At 39.9% G+C, this 21,501-nt stretch overlaps 1 protein-coding gene across 1 annotated transcript; it reads right to left on the bottom strand.

Moving 5' to 3' along the window:
• Window positions 1-2,062: 2,062 nt before the first annotated feature.
• msx2b (muscle segment homeobox 2b) lies at window positions 2,063-4,201 on the bottom strand. Its single transcript, XM_005452588.4, has 2 exons — window positions 3,667-4,201; window positions 2,063-3,355 (listed from the first exon to the last, which is right to left on the bottom strand). Exons 1-2 carry the CDS (start codon window positions 4,052-4,054, stop codon window positions 2,904-2,906), a joined length of 840 nt encoding a protein of 279 aa, XP_005452645.1. The 5' UTR covers window positions 4,055-4,201; the 3' UTR covers window positions 2,063-2,903.
• Window positions 4,202-21,501: the final 17,300 nt, after the last annotated feature.

Genomic DNA, 21,501 nt, shown 5'->3' with positions numbered 1-21,501 from the left:
CCCTCCTCTTCTGCTAGACTGCTGCAGGGACTATCCCTGCATCTGCTTTTGCGTTGCTCTCGAGGGATACCTCCAAACACCGCTCACACGTGGACACACACTAACAACAGAATTCTCGTGCATGTGTCCTTGTCTCTACATGGAAGCTCGCCGAGCCTTTCTCGTTGTTTGTGGACGTCACTGCCTACGGCTTTAATAGTATTTGCACAAAAGAGAATACACCATCGCTAAGTGAGAATCTTCAATGCTGTTTTTTTTTTTTATATTATAGTGCTTTGCAATGATTATGAATACTGTGAAAAACACATTTACATTTCTCAAACATGCAGGGCAGTTTGTCCAGCTGCTGGTTCCAGTCTTTCTGGCTTATTCTTAGAAAACAATTTTTCTACCCCGCCAAGGTTTATGTGTTCATTTTGTCCTGATACATTAACTGTTTGTGTCCAAAAGCTTTGGACCACCACAAAAGTTTTACTGGTCCTTGATTCATTAAAAAAGCAATCACCTGTAAGTGTGTATATTTATGCAGTTATTTTATAAGTGAATTAGATATTCCAAAACCTCGTTTTCAGAGAAGTACTGCAAATGATTCTCCATGAACATTCAATGCTTGTTCAGTATTATCTCTAAACATGTCACTGGTAATACTTTCCAACTTGGTGACTGTATTTTCATGTGGAGTTGCAGTTGTATAAAACTGTACTTTATGCATATTTAGGTTGGAATGTGACCTTCTTATACTTAGTTTTTTCCCCATGCTGCTGTATTACAAACAGCCACCAGAGGAGGCAGGAGACACGCACAAGACCTGGAACCAGAGACTCTCTTAATCACATGTTGTCTTTAAGTAACAAACAAAACCGCAAATATGCCCAATCATTGTCAGATGAACAGCAACTAAAACAGATGAAAAGCAATTGCTAGTCCTAATGACAACCTTCCAAACTAAAGGACCGGCAATTATGAATTCTCCGCCACTAAAATGCAACACTCCTCCAGCAATTAGTACAATGATGTTTCACAAGTGATTCTGAGTCTCTCCTGACAATCTGCTCTTCATTAAGCTGATTGCTTGCCTGTGTAAACTACTTCTTTGGTTGCCACTTCCCCTTAGACTGTCTGCCTGGCCTCACAGCCTTGTTCTGATTAAAGAGGAACCTCATAAAAACACCGCTGCCTATAAATGATTTCCTCATTACATCAAAGTCACACGGAAGTTGTAAGCTGCTTTTACAATTGCAACAACGCACAGGACCCACACACCATCACAGTCACTCTATAAAAACTGGCACTAAGCTGGATGGGTCTGGTAAAAAGTGGCTAATTCAAGCCTAACTCAACAGTGATCGGTCACATTATGTTTATTAAGGCACCGGGTAGGATAAGAGCCGTAACATATAAGGGAGCTGCTCAGCTAGATAAGTCATAAATGAGTGATCAAGCTAATATAATTTTGACATTCAACACCTCTTCCATAACGACACAGAAAGTTTACCATTGATTGTTTCAACAAAAATATTGCAGCTACTTTCTGGTGAGCTTCAGAAGTATAAAATCAATATGACATAAAGGAAAATGAAAGGCAACAACCACAGATCCTTAACTTGCAACTCCCAAAACTTGAGTTTTTATGCTACTGTTGTGAAACTTAAAAGCCTCATTATCGGTCGTCAGTGCACCGTCATGGTCAAAACAACACATAATTCTTGAAAATCCATCTGAGCTTTATAACGGGAAAGAAAAGTTTGACAAGTGCGGTAAGAGACAGCTCAGTCATAACGGGAACTCTCTGTGAAGTTGGATAATTTATGGGTGTCATTTATGGTTTGTCAAACATTGCCTTGAACTGACCACTGTCTGATGGGAAACACAGACATGGGATTAAACCACACAAACACACACACACACAGAAAGCAGCTGTATCTGAAAAGTGCTGAAGAAGAAGAACAAAACAGCTATTTGGTTTCACTTACATACCGCTTGATTTTTTTGAGATATGTCAAGTGAACGCTGCACATATTTAAATTTTGCTACTTTTTTTAAGACATAAAATTGAATGTCATTTAAAGAAAACAGTCTGTGAGCCTTTAATAGTTTGGTTCATATGAATGAAAAAAATGAAAAATATATATATATATAAACTGCATAGCACATTGCAGGCCCTTTCAAAGGGAGAAGAACAATATAAATACATACTCGGTTAGAAATTTTGTACCATGTTCTCATAATCATAAATACACAATTCATACATTTCCAGCATTGCATTTTAAAGAGAATAAATATGTCTATGCTCTGCAAATGTCTCGTAAAGAAATTAGGGTGTAATGAAAATACTTTTATTGCTAAAAGAGAAAACATCAACAAAACTGTAATTACAATAGCATACAGTTAGAGGGATAAATCTTACTGCTGAAAAGACACAAATAACCTGAATTTGAATTTCAAAATTATTGAAAAAATTCTTTTAAAAAGACAAGAAGTTGCCTGAGTTGCTGAAAGACCCACTCATCCATGCAAAGTGTCTTGACTTTAAGGCCCCAGGTGCTTTATTTGATAAGTAGTAAGACTTAATAGGAAAGTCTGTGTTATGGTTCCCAGTGCAAGTCCTCGCCCTGCTCAATTATTGCAGAAGTAAACAACTGGAGGTTATAAAGAGCTGGACAGTAACACCCCTCCTCATATAGACAAGTCGTGTAAACAGGCAGTCCAAAAGGGGCAAGAGAGGAAGTTTCTCTTATCCTCACTGTTGGGAAAATAGATCTTTAAACAGATTCTGAAGTGCTCAGAAAGTTATTACAAACACTTCTCGTGCGGTAGAAACTGTATATTATACATAGAGATTTTTGAGCACATTTCCTCCGTGTCCATTTTTTGGAATCCTTTAGTTGCTGATATTTCCATTTTTATAAGTGGTACATGCTGTAGCCCAGAGGAGCAGCGTACACTCCTAAAGGGGAAATGGGCAGGATGGGTCTGTGGTGGTGATAGGCAGAGGAGTATGACTGTCCATATAGTGACATGGCACCCAGTGACAGTGGTAACCTAAAGCCAGGGTGTAAAGCTCCAGCAGCAACGGCTGCCACTGCGGCCGTCTTGGCGTCAGCGGCCATCTTGAGTTTCTCCAGCTCGGCCTCCTGGAGCCTCTTGGCTTTGGCTCGGCGATTCTGGAACCAGATCTTCACCTGAGTCTCTGTGAGAGTTAAGGAGGAGGAGAACTCGGCTCGCTCGGCGATGGACAGGTATTGCTTCTGCCTGAATTTCCTCTCCAGAGCGAGGAGCTGGGATGTGGTGAAGGGTGTGCGGGGCTTCCTGTTGGTCTTGTGTTTCCTCAGCTGGCAGGCAGGACTGAGGTGACCTGGGAGAAGAAACAATTAGGATTTAAGAGGGTCATTAATTCATTTGATTATCTCAAAATTTGATTTGAATGTAAAAACTGAGTAGTTGGCTACAGCCTACCAACCCCAGCCAGATAAATAATACTATTTACACTCTAGCCTTACTTTTCAGTAAACAACCAATAAACAGAATGCATCTTTGCAGCACAGCTTACAGAGAATTACTTTCCAGTATTTAGGAAAAAAACTGAAAACATCTGCAGGATACTGAATAATGAAATTAGCTATGAATAAGTGTTTCATGGCGTCTAATATGAGAGGAGAAACTTACGAGGTTGTGTGGAAAAGGCGCTGGTAGTAACCCACGGTGCGCAGTCCTCTGACTCTGATGTTTCAGACTTCACTGGCGACGAAGGGGCAGCAGTTAAACTCTTTTGGCTTCCCCCGGGAGGGCTGCACGTCTCCCGGCTCACATACAAGGAGTTTAACCCCGTCGGGGACAACGCCACCGAACTTTCCTTCGGTGTAAAGCAGGCGGACTCTCCGCTCCGGCTGTGCGTCTTTCTCCCGGACATGAGCGCCTCCACGCTGAAGGGGTGATGCCGACGCACCACGGGAGATGCCTTCTCTTCCCCCGACTCCTCTGTGAAGTCCGCACGGCTGCTGTCCTCCTCGGAAGAACTGCATCCCAAGTCGTTAAAACTCTCCTTGGAGGCCATCTCTCTCCTCCGGGTCTCCTCCGTAAAACAGGTGAACTCCACGGAGACGAAGCAGTAAGTTTACCCAGGTGTAACTCACTCATACGAGCGCACTGTTCAGCTGTCAAGTTGCCGTGTGAGAGAGAGTATGTAGACTCAGCACGTTGACACGGCTCAACTTGGACCAATCACAGCAGCCCAAAATGTTTATGGGCGACCACGTGCTGCTTTCAGAGACAACATACAAAAACTCATATTACTTGGTTATATTTGCGCAAATAACGATTATGATTATTAGTAGGAGGCGGTAGTTAGTCCTCTGAAAGGGGCAAATTCCCAAATGAATTTAAAACACGTTTTTCTTCTTTTTTCAGGTTTTATTTCATTTCGAAGAATCAGACGCTTGAATTTTCTCTTATCTGTTGCTTGTTAACCGCCGTTTATTTGTTAAAGTGAATTTTTCCACATTGCCTGCAAAAACAATAGCTCTGCAGCATTATCACATGTTAAGCTTCAGTAATGGATTAGCTCTAACTCTAACCTCATGAGAGTGCATGTGTAAACACGGGCCCCATGCAGATAATTATGGAGAGTTATACCCGGAGATGAAACACTGATCCCTTTCTTCTTCATCTCTCTCGCTCTCTGCTTTGTTTGATGTTCCTTATATTGGGACTTTCCGCTGTATCCGACATTTCTCTTGTGCGGTATGTAAGTCCGGCATTTATAGAAACGTGTCACATTGAGATTTCTGAGGATGTTACTTAACTGCATGGCCGATTTACTGATGCTAAAAACTCAGCAAAGTCCAGCTTGGGTGTGAGGCGCGACTGGACACAAATTAGATTAGACTTTCACGTGTTTCTCTCCGTGGCTGTGACCGACACATTCGTCTTCTTGGCCTAAGATTTGATCAAATTCATTCTGCAAATTAGACATGAAGTAACTCATTGTTAAAGTCTGTGAAGAAACTGTGGGATTTTTCTATTGAGAATTTGTTTACCAGTCCATGAGTCCCAATGGAGAACTTTACACTTGTTCCAGATATTTATCTGAAGACTGTCTGACAGTCCTGATGGCGGTTAGCTTAAAGGATGGCCCACTTATCTTATGATCATTTTTCCCACAGACATGCCTGCATCAGTTATTTATTATTTGTCAACTACTTGCACATATTTAACACTCAACAGTCCTACCACTAACTGATATAGGCTATGCAATCACTATTTTGTATCACATTGATTCAGCATACTCTGCTATATCTAGGCTTTGGAAGCAGTGCCATAAAGGCCAGTGGAGAACTGTTAAAACCTCTTTGTCCTGTGGGAATAAGTTACATTTTACATTATTTTTTATCATACTCGCTCTTGCATCTTTAAGTGTTCTTGCCCAAAAAGCCCTGTCTGCCCAGACCGGTCAGATAATTCAGCAACAAAAAAAAGAAGTTATAACAGATAGCATACAGATTTTTGAGCTGTTTTGTTTCAGGGTTTGGACTCACAAATCATGTGCAGCGTCATCATTACTGCTTTCAAGTTTACTTGAACTGTGACCACATCTTCCTCCACTGGGGCAAGAGCTGAAATGCCTTTTCGGTGCCATTTGTCTATCTGTCAGCAAGATTTCACAAAACCTACCAAACCCAGTTTCATGAAACTTCACAAACACACCGGGCCCGTGGGAAGGCGATCAAACCCAAGAGTAACGTTAAGCCATTGCTGGAGAATTATCATCAAAAAAGGTAGTTCACTGAGTGTTCAGTTCTTTAGGAGCTAGTAGCGGTAAATAAAAACACTTGTGTTCAGTCTTGCAGGCAACAACAGAACAGTTATTGTTTTTCTCTCATGGATGAGGCACAAAAAGCAGCTCTGCAGAGTAAATACAAATGGCAGACTGTAGGGCAGCTGCTCATTCTTTCTTTAGAGGGGTCTCAAACTAGCTTCTGATGGGCGTGATGCCAGTGTGTTGCTGACACATTCACGGAAGAAAAGCCTAGACTACAAACCAGGGTGTTTTAAGCAGTTCAGCGGCGCTGTTTTCTGTGGGAGAGAATAATTGCGTTTGGCATAGCCTTTGGGCTTTGTAACTTTCAAGATTGTTAAAGATAAAGATAAGATAAAGATGAGGAGTTACAGAGTTGGGGAGTTACAGCAAAAAAAAAAACAACAACTATATAATACATTAAAATAAAGTGGGAAACCCCCAGAAAGCTTATAGGCACTTTCCAGTACAGACAGTGCTTTAAAAGAAAAAGGCACTTCTTTTTCAAACATCCCTGGGGAGAGATTAATAAACAGCAAATAACATAATTTATTTCAACACTTTTACGCGTAGCTAGCAGGCTTGACTAGCTTGTATGTCAGCCTTGTGGAACAGGACTCAGTTCCCAGGAGGTTGCCACTGCTGTCTTATTAAAGTGGGGTTATTTCACAGACAATCAGAGGTTTGTGAAGGCGCCAGTGAGCGGCCAGATGAAAGGGCTGACTCCTCAGGGGAGAAACTGTTGCCTTTTTTGCAGCTCTGTTCAGAATCCACCTCCTTCCTCCTCCACCTCTCTCTCTCTCTCTCTCTCTTTGCCCTGCAGGCACCTTGTCATTCAGTCATATAACTCATTCTTGGCTCACTGTCGTTGGCGTGTTACCTCCTTTTGCATCTCAAATCTTCTCTCTAAATCTCTTTAATGCTTCATAATGTGTCATTGCATCTATTTCTTTGTTTCTTTCTTCTCACATTCTGCCCATTGTGCATTTCTTCACTTCCTTCTTGCTATATTTGGTCTCACTTTCAGTATAAAAACCTCAGATGTAAAGACCGCACCTCCATGCAACACATGAGAAATTGCTGAAAGAGGCAGTATTCTGGCTGCATGAGTTGGGCACACCACGTAGTTAAATCCTTGTTGGTGTGTGTGTCAATCTATCTTTCAACCTGGCTTAAAGAAGTAATTGATTTGTAATAAAGGAACCATTGGCACTAATTAAATCAATTATTTAATTACAAGTACTGGGAAAATATGACCCATGTGACAGCAGTACAAGCTGCATCCTGTCACACTCCATCCAGACAAAGTAATATCAGCTGTTAAGTAATAATCTCTTATATGTGCTTTGCATTAGCAAATTTATGGGCCATATATATATCTATATGTGTGTGTGTGTGTGTGTGTGTGTGTGTATTACATGTATTTATGGTTTAGACATGCAAATTGCTGTGTTACCACAGATCTAAAGCAGATTTCGCAAGAAAAGTAGAAGGAGGAATAAAGGAAGGAAGGAAGGAAGGAAGGAAGAAAAGGAGGGGTAAAAATAAGAGGGGTGCTCTTCTGGGTGTAGCAAAATTACCCACACGTCCCACTTCCTTCTTTCCATAATATCATTTAAGCTTGATAATAGCGAAAGCAATTTGTCTGAGCATGTTTGTGCGTGTGTGTGTGTGTGTGTTTACTGTGTGGAGTGCTGTACTGTATGTGTGTGTGTGTATCTGTCAGAGAAGCTTGAGAGGCCTGTGGTTGTGCGAGTCGGGCACACCTCAGAGCATTGTAATTACAGCAGAAGCTTTGAAGTGGTGGAATGTTTGGTTGGGATAATCAGCAGGCTGGGCTGCACTCACACACTATTTACATTCCCAATAAATCACTCATTCACGTTATAACGCTAGTAAATTTTATTATCTGTGCTGATACAGAGTTGGTAAATTAACATGTTAGAGGGTAAAATGGGATCACTGTTTTTATAGTACTGTTTATGCAAAAAGGGCCCAGTTAGGATCCAAGCACTGCACGATATGCTACTCACAATATTTCTTTAATTTTATTTGAGCTCTTTAGCATCCTCTTTTTAAGCCAGTTGTCTTCCAATTGGCTGCTTTTTACACACAGAAACTTGAACAGCAGATGGGCGGGGCCAAGATGCCCATGTTAAGGTTGCCCACTCTCATGACATCATCCAGCTTTAAAAACTGGTCTCTAACCAAGGGTATAAAGCAGTTTGAAGCTTTTGGCTCATTTGGGTTACTTGTACATACTTTTTACATTTAGTAATTAAACACAATAAATAATCAGATTTTATGAACCAGAGATTTTCTGTAATATTTCATAATTATGTGCCTAGCTGAGGAAAACTAAAAGCAGAAACTTATCCGTTTATTTATGCTGCTATGTAACATTAAAATTTTATATATGAATCTCCAAGTAGTAATCATTATATTGACTATCTGGTGCATTTCTGGGGTTTATCATGGATTCTCTAAAGCTAAATTGTGTTCCACAGTTATGCAACATGTCAGTCTTTAAACTTTAATTAAAGCTCTGTTTTGTTTGAAAAGATTTAATGCTATCCAGCCATCCATTTTCTTAACTGCTTATCCACTTCAAGGTTGTGGTGAGGTGCTGGAACCTCTCCCAGCTGCCATAGGGTGACAGGCAGGGTACAGCCTAAATGGGTCACCAGCCTATCACAGGGCTAACAGAGCGACAGACAAGAATGGTAAGTTTAGAATCACCAATTAACCAATCCACAGGCACAGCGCTAACATGGAAACTCCAGCAGATTCAAACAAGCTCTTGGTGTGAGGTGACCGTGCTAACTACTGAACCTCAATGCCAACCATTTACAGCGTAAAATTCTAATAAAATAAAATAATATATTATCAAATAATTTAAGTGACGTTTAAAGTTGACGACAATCCCTCGGCTTCACAAATTCAGACACATGCATACGCATGCATACACAAAAACAGACACAGTCCTGTACACACAGTTAAGTGACACTCTTCTCAGTAACGCCAGTAACTTGTCAAACCAGTGGGACATGTAATAAACTGAGTCATGCACGCTTGAGCTAATCACATTGTTTTTATTGTCTTGTTATCTTAGTACTGTCACTCATCTCATCTCTGTATCACTCATCCACTCCTCCTCTCTTTGCTCTCTCTCTCTCTCTCTCACTGTGCCCTCAGAGCCGCCGCCTGTAATGTGCCTAAATGACTACCTTCAATGCTACAATGGCGCCAGAGCCAATTAGCTGTTAACACGGGAGACAGATCTATTCAGAAGCCAGAAAATGAGGCCTCCTGTAACGTGAAAGATTGATGCCCACTTTGCTAATGACAAGAGAAGGAGGTAATACGTTGCTTGGCTCAATTCTGTGCTATGTTACAGGATAGTCAGCTGATGACTGCGAGCATGCAGGGGAGGGCTCAAGAAAGTGGCAGTGGACTATAGGTCACTGTAGGGGTTGAATAAAATATTGCAACACAATATATTGTTATTTGATATTTTACATTATTACACATACACACATGAAATCAGAGGAATTTGTCAACTACAAGAGATCAAACAAGCTACTGTTTTATTCACTTGTCTTCTAATGTAGGTTGTATTGGGACATTGGTGGAAATATTGAAAAATTTGCCTCATAACAAAAGGAATGTGTCGGTGCAATGCAGTTAGCAAACCGTCCTTTGAAGGTGATAATTGCTTGGGAAGCAGCCAAATGCAATTATATTTTTGGAACTCTTCTTTGCTCTTTGATGAACACTACCTGTGCACTAATGTGAGTTCATAGTTTCACCCTAACCCATCATTATCAGGCCTTATTTTCATTTTATGACTATTTCGTTGGCTGCATTTAAGCCTGACCTTCTCCTAACCTTTCCTTGTACCCAACTGAAAATGTGCAAAAAGGCTGGCATTCTTTTCACCATGCATGTAAGCTCATTTAATGCACTTTTGTTGTGCATTTCTTAAGCCACTGAGCTCACTGTTGTATTTTCAGTTAGAATAACTAGCATAAACATAAATACAAAGACGATTAGCTTCATATTAATCGAGTAAAATGTAACTTTTCATTCAGGCTTTGGAAACTCAGGAGCAGAAATAAGGGGCATCATCAGACTTTTATTGTATGACTCAGTGTGCATCACGGGCCTCATGACTTTATTTTCCGTGTCAAACTCTTAACCTCCGTAGAGAGGGAAAGAAACTAGCCAGGGGCCGTTTGTTCCCCGTACAACTGTGTAGATTCCCAGTGACACCCTATATCTTAATCAGTTCTGACAGGTAGAATTTATGATGAGGCCATCGTGTAAATCACAAGGAGGCTTGTTATTATGGAAAGGCACTGAAATGGTATAATTGTTTTTAAGTGGCGCTCAAAGGGCAAGTGTGCCTGTATTGCTCTGTGTGTGTTGCATGTGATCGTGTGAACATGCACAGTATTCTGGGAAGTTTTCCAGAGATTGGGGAAATCCACCTTCCACACAACAAACAATTCGAACCACAAAAACAAATCCCCTTAAAAGAATTTTTTGTCTCATTACAACAAATAACATTTCATGGTAGAAAAGCCACAACTTTCCCAGCTGTTACGACTGAGTTACACGCACTCTTTTGGATTATATGAGAATGAAATGTGCTTACACACAAGACAAACTTAGTGGTACAAACTTAATTTATCTGTGCAGCAAAAAAAGTAAAGGGGGAGAGTGTTTTGGTTATTGTGACTGGACAAAATACCCAAAATGTGATCCGAATTATACTTCTGCACCTAAAGACGTGGGAAATATTTTGGAGTTAGGGTCATGTGCATTGACCCTAAAACTTGCAAAGCATGTCACAAGCTTAGTGTTTAATTGCCATTTAACGTCTTTGGTTTCACTTAAATAGACTACAGTTGTGGTAAAAAAGAAAGCGCGCCTTCTTTTTATTCTAAAGTTTTACGTACATAATAAAACTCATCTGGTCTTAAAATTAGTCAAATACAGCCTCAAATAAACAACAAGACATAACATATTACAGCATGTCATTATACATTTAGCAAAAGTTAAACCAAAATCTTTCAGTAACAATTAACTATAAGTACTATAGCAGCCAGGTGCCGCTAATCAAATGCACTTGATTAAGTGGTCATCAGCACCTCTGAGCACCTCTATAAAACAGAAGTTCTGCAGTTTGCTGCTCTGGAGCACACAGGGTTATTAGATTATTTTTCAATTGGAAGTCCATCACAGTGAGAAAGATTATTCACAAGTGGAAAACATTCAAGTCTTCCCAGCAATTCACCCTGACATCAGACCGTACAATACAATACAACGAAGACATTAAGAGCTTTATCTCAGAATCTACAGGCCTCGGTTAGCATGTTAAATGTTAAAGTTCATGGCAAAATCTCTTAACCTTGCAGTCATGCATTCAACTGTCAGACATATATAAGGCCAGCTATCAGATAAGTAAAGCATGGGCCAATTTGGGTCTTGTAACATGATAATAATCCCAAGCAGAGAAGCAAATCTATAACAGAATGAATGAAAAAAGTAAACAATCAAGGTGTAGCAATAGCCCAAAGTAAAGGCCTCATGCAGACTGAAATGCTGTAAGATCTGGGTATAAACCCCAAACCTCAATGAGCTAAAGCAATGTTGCCAAGAAGAGTGAGAGATGTGAGAGATTAGCAAAGTCAATGATCACTTCAAGTTAAGAAGCTACTGAATCATGGGGTGTGCTTATTTTTTACACTGCTTCTGCATTTTTGCATTCATTTTTATTAAATAAATAATGAAATGCTACAATATGACATGTGGGGTTGATCAGCTGAGGCTGCATTTACCTTATTTTAAGACTTACTAAGGACTGTATAATGATTTTTTATTATGTCCTCATATGCAAAGCTGTATAATTGAAAGAGGGTGTACCTTCTTTTTACCACGACTGTATATTATTTTATAAAACTAAGAAACATTATGCAAATCTACTCTAAAAATGTATTTTACAGACTATAGCAGCGTCTTTGTTCCTCATTATATGTCACTAGTATTTCAAGATTAAGACTGTAACATTAGAAGTCCCCTCGTCTTCGAAACCAGTTATGCATTCAAATTTCTGTGTTTGTCTTTGTTTAACAACCTTGGGGTAAAATGATTATGTGCCGCTTTGTCATTGGTCTCTACTGAAAGCTTCTTTTATAGAGTCATAAAGAACAAAGCACTTAACCGGATAAACAAATGACCCTCTATACTAAAACAAGGAAAAGGGAACATCAAAGATAGCTGTAACCCTTTTAAAGGTCAGGAGTTTGGAATTGACTGGCTGGCCTACTGACTCATAGGTTAGCTGGCCACTGTGTTAGATGGAACATTGGCTGGTTAAATAAATGACTAAAGAATCTCTGGGCTGACTGACTAATTCAGCAGCTGTTTAACTGAATCATGAGATTAGCTGGCTGACAGACTCAGTGTTCTGCAAGCTAAGTATGTGGGGAAAGCTAACAAGAGGTGCAAACATACATGGATGCACAGTTGCAAAAGATAGACTTTATTTATGAAATACTTCCTGTGTTTGTGTGTGTGTGTGTGTGTGTGTGTGTGTGTGTGTGTGTGTGTGTGTGTGTGTGTGTGTGTGTGTGTGTGTGTGCCAAGTAGACTCTAGACTCAGACTCACTGCTGTTTAACGAGCTAAAGACGCCAGTCACAGTAGGACCAAGGACAGACCAGGGCTATAACTGAGAGTGTGGCGCTTACAAACCATCGACTAAACTGATCTTTGCTCTGACCCAAAAGTGAGAAGTGCACTGGAGCCATTTGTGGTGACCCTTTCTTCACCTACAGGATCAAAGGTTATAAACCTCTGCCTGTGCCCTTTGAAATGGAGCAACAGGAGCTTGTTGTTAGACTGATTAGCAGAATGGCAGTTACCATAATACTGTCTTTTACATCCATGGTGCAGGAAAAGGAGAGAAAAGCAGAGTGAGATGCTGAGAGGAAACACACAAGTGGTTTACAGAAGACTTTACAAATGACGATTTCATTTTCACGAGGGAAGGAAAGCTATCCAAACCTACCTATGAAGTAATTGCCACCTCTTGTTAAAGCATGAGCTAACCACTTTTTTTTGGAGGGAGGTGGGGCTGTGATAGACCTGGTGAACCTAGAAATCCCTTAACTAGAACCTGTCTGACAAAGTAGGCTAAAACATCTCAAAAAAGCAACACATCACACCACAACCTAAAGAACAGAAGAAGTCAAGAACAGATGAAAATAAAAGTTATTGACATGTATCAGTATGGAAAGGGTTACAAAGGCATTTACGTTTTCTGCTGCTTATCAGGATGTGGGTCACAAGGACAGCAGTCTAAGCAGAGATGCTCAGGCCTCCCACTCCACTGTCACCACCTCTAGCTTCTCTGGCACCACACCAAAGTATTTTCAGAGAGAACGATTATGGCTCAGAGAGACATAATATCTGGGTGTTCTGGATTTGCCCTGAGATCTAATCTACTGGACATGCATGAAACACCTCACCTGTGAGCCACCTCACCAGAAGGCATCTTGGTCAGGTGTTCAAATCACCTCAACTGACTCCTTTCAATATGGAGAAATAGTGGCAATACTCAGACCTCTTCTGAATGACTGGGCTCCTCACCATATCTCTAACATAGAGTCCAGACCCAAACCCTTGTATCGAAAGTGTTATTCTTTCAGTCACTATCGACAATTCAGAGCAGGTACCCCACCCTTTTCTGGTTACAGACCTTCGGATTTCTAGTTGCTAATTCTCACTCTTGCAGCTTCACAAACCTTTCCAGTGCAAGTTTAATGAAGTCAGCAGAATCACATCATCCCCCAAAAACAGAGGTGAGAACTTAAGAGGACCACAACGCTCTTTGAGAACCCTCCAGGTGAACCTAGAAATCCTGTCCATAAAATTGATGAACAGAATCAATCAAGAACTCTGTGGTTGTATAGGGACCAAATACCCCTCAACAATGAGCCTGATACCCTTTACCCTCTTCAGGCCTTTTCCATGTCGACACAACAAAATGTCTATGCCTTTACCAAACTTAGTAGCACCAGCTGCTGGTGCATGGACAATTCTTGACTTTGAGGACAAACAAGGAATTATCAACTCCACATGACAAGAGAGAGGGAAGAACAATACAGAGACTCACTGATAAAATGGAGAGAGTTATGGGACTATAGCTAAAGAGGAAATGGGGCATTTTAAGCAGTAAATGTGCTGATTTTAGTCAGTTTTTGTTGCTAAAGTGTAATTTCAGCTCGTAAACATTCATTATGAATACACATTGTGTTTTGATTAATGTTAGTCAAGAAATAAGTGTTGCCAAGCTAACATTTAGGTGTTTTTGTTGCACTTCATTTTATTTCAGTGTGATCGAAGAGCAATTACTCATGATTCACTTGACTACTTGAGTACCACTTAAATCCTATTTGCTTGTAATTTCCTTGTGGCTGTGTTTCAGCACAATGACTGCATCTGCCAGCTTGACCCAGAGTCTGGAGAAGTGAGTGACATTGTTTGCCTTTGGAGTAATGGCTCTCATTATAGTGAATTACTACTCTACCCAAACACAACTGATTTCCTAAAAACCACCCCGCAGTGCTCTGTCTCCATTTTGCTCTTGGGTCCTGGTGCCTTGTTACAATCAATTAAGCTGATTACAAGCACTATCTTCACCACTTCAAAGGAGGCCCATTAAAGTGGGTGAGACTAACTGTCTCTTTATTCCACAGCCCTGTTGTTTGTCTCTGAGTAAGAAGCCTTGTATTGTTTTTTAACATGTGTGGGGCTGAAATTTGTTGACAATTTAACCAAAAGATAACATGGTGGAAATAAAAACTATTTTTTCATGGTAAGATTAAAGGATAAATGGCGAGTAATGAGCTGGAGACAGTCGTGGACTGGGTCCTCTTTAAAGTTTAAGGTTGACTCGTCGTCAGGTCAGACGACAGGTCGCACACAATAAATGGAGTGACACAGAGAGAAGGAGCGAGACACTAAGTCTAGACAGCGTATTTAGAGACCCTCCCTCTTTGCTTTGTTCTGCACCATGTCTACAGGTAATTACCTCAGCAAACTACCGGGAACTCTTTCAAATCTGAGACAAGTGATGGGTGAAATGGTTGAAAAGTAAAAGAATTAATTTCTTAAGCATCCATACTTACATTGATATATATTTATAAAAAAAATCTGTGATGATAAACCAACAGTGAAAGCAGAAGGACAAGTTGACAGTTAGCTGGTTAAGGAAAAGAAGGTTGTGAGAAACATTTATTTCTCCAAATGCATATTAAGTGGAAGTGCAACTGTTTGCAGCAGATTTGGCATTATAGCATGCCAACTGAATCTACCAGGTCAGGCCATTTGGGGATTTTTTGGTTTTTGGTTTTGCCATTTTGAGGAAAGTTTCAGTCACCATGTGAGTTTCCATTTCTAACACCAGACGATAAAACTACAATTCTTAATCTAGCCTTCTAAGCAGTGATAAAAAGTATTTATGTTTTTGTGGCTGTCAATAAGAATCATAGCAGTATAGACGGCTTCTAATAATTATTTGAATGCTTCCCATTTCTGATGTGATCATTACTGCGCTAGTATTGCTACAATACTTTATTGTTTGCAAAACCTCCAGCTTACCAGCGCTGCCAAGTTGCTTGTGTTGTGACCGGATGATCAGTGTATATTACTTTTGTCAGTCTGTCCTTGCACTTGCAAGAAGTGCGGTTTCAGATATGACTCGTGGTTTCCGTGGTGTGGGTGCGTGAACATAGCAAAAACAGAAACCATGTGAAAGGAAAACACGATGTCATTAACTTGAGGGACGTCCAATAACTGAGCTGGCCTTGCTTTTAGCTTCCTGGATCCTTGACCTACTTGCGCCAAATCAATCGACCGCTTCTGTTTAGTTTTCAGGTACAGTTAACAAGACAGAGCACTTATCCACCCATCACCAATGGTTAGACGGAGGCTATCATAAACGTGAGTGTAGTAAAAATTTCCTGCATTCACTGATTCATGCATGTGAAACCAATGGCCTGTGCAAGTTGCCTGTTATTACCGGATTATCAGTGTCTCCTCATTGCGTGAATGCACATCTGGAAGCAACCTTCAATAAAATGTTAGGCGCCAGATGAAGCTTTAATCGTATGGCATGCACCGCCTCCTCCTATAAACATGGACTGAGAATAATGAGATGTGCTTTAAATGCTACTTAATTTTAGACAAGCCGTGAAACTATGACTATGAGTTGGATTTCTTGCACAGGTCATATCAATATTTTTATGTAGCACTTATTTATTTTGTTTTGCATATATCAGCACTTTTAGAAAAGGGTATGAAAATTATGAGCAGTCACACCTGGAAAAAGCTGTCTTCACCCTACTTTTTAAAGGCTGACTAATTATATGTGTGCCATACATGAACCTATGTTATGGTCCTATTTGGTAAATAATATACAAGCAAAAACATTAGCTGAACACAGAGTGATGCTTCTCTATAAAGACTATTGCTTTTCCAATTATAGAGGGTTTGCACATAAACCGGCATTTTCCTTTGGCAGCTATGAGGTCCTCTCTTGGGCATTAAAAATATATTGGCGCCACGAAGACTTCAAACTTCACATAACCCACCAAAGAATCCTGTATCTGTAATGTAGACCGCTTCGAACTATACTTAACACAAAAGGCATTCATTATCAGTAAACTTGAGGCATTTGTGAAAGGAGAAAACTTGCTTCATGGTTGAAGATCTAACCCATTACTTATAACAGGATTGTTCCATTCATAATACGTTCTCTCTTTTGGGAGGCTGCATACAAATCTATACTCACTGATGATGCGCAGATATTTACTTCAGCAGGCGCCAAATGTCATGTCTGTACTTCAACCCTCTTTGTTAACTTTGCAAAGATCCCGTCATTTGCCTGCAGGCGCATATTGATCACATCACTTATCGCTCTAAATATCATGCCCATAAATCAGCAAAGTTAATTAAAGTCACTGCAGTGGCTCAGATAAAGAAAAGTCAAACATTTCTATCTTTAATTTATCACTTGATAAACATCTTAACGTTTGGCTAAATACTCATTCGGGATTGTGGCTTTTGAAGTTTGAAGGCTTATGTTGCAGAGACATTGGTAGCAGCAGTACAGTATGTCATAGCCTCCAGAAGGGTGCAGGTTGAAGAGGCTGACCAGACATTGTTATCTTAATCCCAAAGCTCAGAGCAAAAAGTGAAGTAAGATAAGGTATTATTGCGCCTCTAACAGCAACCGAAGTTTGTTTGCGCAGGGTATTTAATCCGTGTGTTTGCGTAGGGTGTATTTATGATCTTTGAGAGGCTAATTTTGGTTTAAAACCATTGATACTAGACATTTCTGGGTTATGAGTTCATTTAGGTTTTAGCCTCATGACTCCAGAATGAAATTGGAGGGTTAAGACTTGGTTTAAGTTTTTGTGTCAGGACACACTGTTGTGCTGGTTAGGGTGATGGTGATGGTGTAAGGAATCTTTTTGTCAATAATCCCTAATATGTATGCCCATATGCGTAATTGTGGCATGCTGCACTGCCTTAACAGCAAACACTTCGAGGATTTAACAAAAAAAACAAAAAATAAACACACCCACCTCTCTCCTACGACCTGGGTCATCATTCCTCTTTGCACGCATTCTCACAGCAATAATATTGCTTTGTCAGCCCACATTTAGGAGATTAACCTCAAAATTGCCCGAGGGTACCCCAGCTCCCTCCACCCTCAGCCACTTCCCCCACCTTTCTCAACGTTTCCCTCCCAGCTGCTCTCTCTCTCCATGCAAATACTTGCGCAACAAGTGGCGCCGCTGTAGAGCCCCCTGGGTATTAGAGGGTTGAGTGGTGTCCCAGAGAGCCATAATTACACCAACGCTCAGGTGATTTAAGGGTCCGGGAACATGCTGACCCATGCATGGCACTGAATCCTGCATTGCACCGACACCTATCCATATTCTGCCTCTCTTCATCTCCTCTTTTTTATTCTTATTACTTGACTCAATCACTTATGATCCGTGTCACATTCTTGGCTGCAGTCAGTTCTTTTGACAAATTATTTGCAACTCAGGATTAAAATCAACAACAATCAATTCATCTGTTTGGCTTCCTTAGAAAGGAGCTTAATGGACATTATTAGGAAAGAACTAATAATCATAGATAAGTGCCAGTCAGGAAAACATAAACTTGACAGCCTATAATAAAAGAAAGGGTTGATAATTGGGTTAGGTTGACTCTCCGCCCCCTGCAGACAATGTGGTGACAATAGGGAATGTTTCTCTTTTAACAAGATCTTGGCTAATACCGCTTAATGGGAAGGGGAGGTCCCTCATACCTCTTAGCTCGTACTCTCCAACTCTTCAACCTCGCTCTCTTCCGACTCTCCAGTCCTTTCCCTCTTTTGGTTTATAAATGACTCCTACTAAGTGATCACAGCAAAGCATTAGAAATTCACTGACCTGCACTGCACAAGAAGAGGAGTCTTTTAAGTTGGATCAAATCTTCGTGTAGGGAAAGAGGTGCGTTCTTGTGCAGTTAAAACAGAAAAATCAAGTATGTGCTCATTTTAGAGGCGATAATTAAATCTTTGCCCAACAGACTGAAGTTTAAAATGTGTAATTTTCGGTTTTGATGTTATTGAATGGGAGGTAAATGCTAGTGAAAGAGGCAAAACAGGAGCCAAAGCTCAAAGGACTGTTTTAAGAAGGCACATCAAAAATCCACAAAAGAAGAAAAACATTGAAAGTTTCTCACATTTGCAAAGAATTTATCATGTAGGTAACTCATTTTAAAACATTTGAAGAAAAACATATGAATCTGTACTGCAAATCAGTGCATAGCTTGTGGTGTTATCATTCATAATCATGTGCAAAAAGAAAACCGGGTGTGCTTAAGTGTTTCCTGTGAAACACACCCAGTGACTCAGAAACTTGTAGAACCACTTTCAGCGGCGATACCTTACTAATCATTTTCTGCATGGCTTCATCAGCCTCTCACATCATGTGGAAGAATTCTGGTTCATTTTTCTGCAACGTTGTTTCAGTTGATTGAGGATTATGGGCATTCATTTATTCACAGTGTTTGACTTTGACTGAGCCATTGCAACACCTCGATTCTTTTCTTTTTGGGCCATTCAGTTGTAGATTTGCTGCTGTGCTTGAAATCATTGCCCTGTTGCATGAACAAATTTCAGTAAGCTTGAGGTTGGTCAGACAGGTGGCATACCACTACAAATACTTTGGTATACAGAGAAATTTAGTTGACCCAATGACTGCAAGATTCTTGGTCCTGGTTCCCATCCATCATTTATTTAGGGTAACATGAAAAAGAAAAACGTCATAGGACTCTATAGACTCCCACCCATCATTTAGTAGCTTGTATAACCACCATTAGCAGCTAGAACATGAAGCAGTCGTATTCTGTATGACTTTATCAGTCTCTCACATCATTATGGAGGAATTTTAGCCCACTCGTCTTTACATTACTTCAGTTCATTGAGGTTTATGGGCATTAGTTTACTCGCAGCTCTTTTAAGGTCCCTTCACAGCATTTGGCTTTGACTGGTCCATTACAAAACCTCGATTTTATTTCTTTTTCAGCAGTTTGCTGCTATGCTTGAGATCAATGTCCTGTTACATGACCCACTCTCAGCCAGGCGTTAGCTGTTGGGTAGATGTCCTCACATTTGACTCCATAATACTTGTGAATACAGACCAGTTCATGGTCGACACAATGACTGTGAGGTCCATTTCATTTGCAGCACCGGGCTGCTACTTACCTCCTCGATTCTTATGGAAGCGATAAGACTGTACTAGCGTACAGTCTTTATCACATGACTGTATGCTAAATCATATACAAAACATGTGCTGCTAAACATATGATGTCTTTTTCAGGAAAAGCTTTGCATACTAATGCAGATTCACTGAAAACATTTGACTCGTTATGAAACAGAAAAAAACCTGATTTCCTCACAACATGCACAGCCACCTAGATAGATGACAGAAGATGCATCTTTGAAATGTGTTGCAGAGAAAGCGTGAACTCATTGTGGTCTGATTTTTAGGCGATCATGGGTTTTAGATAGTTTGAAAATCATTTTGTTCATATTTGAATTTTGACTGCTTTGGATGCACAAAGAGCGATTAAAAATAGTTTCCCTTCACTCAAGGTTTTCTCGGCATTAACAAATGAGGTATTTGCTAATGCTGAGTTTCCTTTCTTCCTGTTAAGATTTTGTTTCTGACAGCTCTGGTTAAGGAAATTGTGCCTTTTCAGTTGTAATCCCTGCAATTAAGGCTGTAGGTGCGGCTCCATTACCTCAGCAGGATTAGTAATGACCCAGGAGAGAATATAATTGCTCCTTAATTTGAAGTTTTGAAGTGCATGAAATACCTGAGGCTCAGCCTGCCGTCTCAGCAGCAGTTAGTTCATGGATTAGCTGCCTTTTTATTTCGCTCTCTCTTTTTTTTTTTGTTTTTTTTTGTTTTGTTCCAAAGCAGGATGCTTGCAGAGCTTGCCTTTTATAAAGTTGTTTGCACTTGATGCTTGTTCTCTGCACAGGGAGTGTAATGAGAGATGTCCTAACCTGAACACCTCTCCATGAAGGTAATAATTTTTAACAAAACAAAGAAAAGATAATGATGATGCTGTGTTCAAATGGCAGCCAGATACACGAAGATTGCTGTGCTTCTGTGTCTTTATTTTTCTGTTTTAAGCCAACAAATAGTCTTTTTATTTTTATGGCTATTTAGTTAAATGCCTGTTCTTTCTTTCACAGTATGTTTTTGTAATTTTGTATGATAATATGCTTGAAGTATGCATCACAGCAGTTTAGGAATAAATTGACAGGGATATCTGTTTTTGGCTAGTAATTATATATAATTTCTTTGATTCGAAAAAGAGAATCATATGAGATCGGAAAATAAAAAAATCTGATTATATTATGCTGCTTTTAATAAAAGTCCTTCAGCCCATAGCCATGTAAGAAAAGCATGAGAAACGTGAACATTATTATATTCACGTATAGAAATTACGCTATTGCCACGCAGGCCAGCAGGTGATACAGAACACCTTTCATTAGTCAGGCCAGACATCTGTTAAAAGCCGACTAATACCATACAATTACTTTGACTTTGACCAGCCATAATGGTCTTTTAAGTTGTGTCTTTTGTCCTTAGTGACATGTTTCCAAAGTGTCCATTAGCAACAACACAACAGCAGATACCTCACAGCCCAACACCAACTAATCATTATTTAACTACAGGGATCAAATGTGATGTTGCCAGAGGTATTTAGTCATCAATAATGGAGGTAAAACATTTCAACCTGCTTATATAAGTAAGTTATTCATATAGGACACAGTGGCAATGTTACCATCACACCCACACTGAATGATTCACTGGTTTATAGAATTCAGTGTTGCTAAGGTTTAAAACCTGTTTGTGATATTTTCTTTTTTCATAGTTGTTTTATTGTATTTACATTCTTCAACAATAATAATAGACATTTCACAATCAACAAAGCACAATAGAATTTAAAATGATAGCAGATGACTGCCTGCTAGACAGATGTGTTACACTGTAGAGAGTTATTAACTGTCATGCTACAGAGGAAAAATTCAGAGGTTTTACATATAAAGACATAATCAAAATCC

The sequence above is a fragment of the Oreochromis niloticus genome, linkage group LG10 (genome assembly GCF_001858045.2).
Source record: "Oreochromis niloticus isolate F11D_XX linkage group LG10, O_niloticus_UMD_NMBU, whole genome shotgun sequence".
Lineage (NCBI taxonomy): Eukaryota > Metazoa > Chordata > Actinopteri > Cichliformes > Cichlidae > Oreochromis > Oreochromis niloticus.
Note: the sequence above shows the minus strand (reverse complement) of the source record. Positions and strands in the feature narration are given on the sequence as shown.

What these genes read in the sequence shown, in the direction of transcription:
- msx2b (XM_005452588.4), bottom strand. Translation starts at nt 4,054, where the DNA reads ATGGCCTCCAAGGAGAGTTTTAACGACTTGGGATGCAGTTCTTCCGAG. An exon ending in CGCCTTTTCCACACAACCTC is followed by an intron (nt 3,356 to 3,666) that starts GTAAGTTTCTCC and finishes TTCTTCTCCCAG; the next exon opens with GTCACCTCAGTCCTGCCTGC.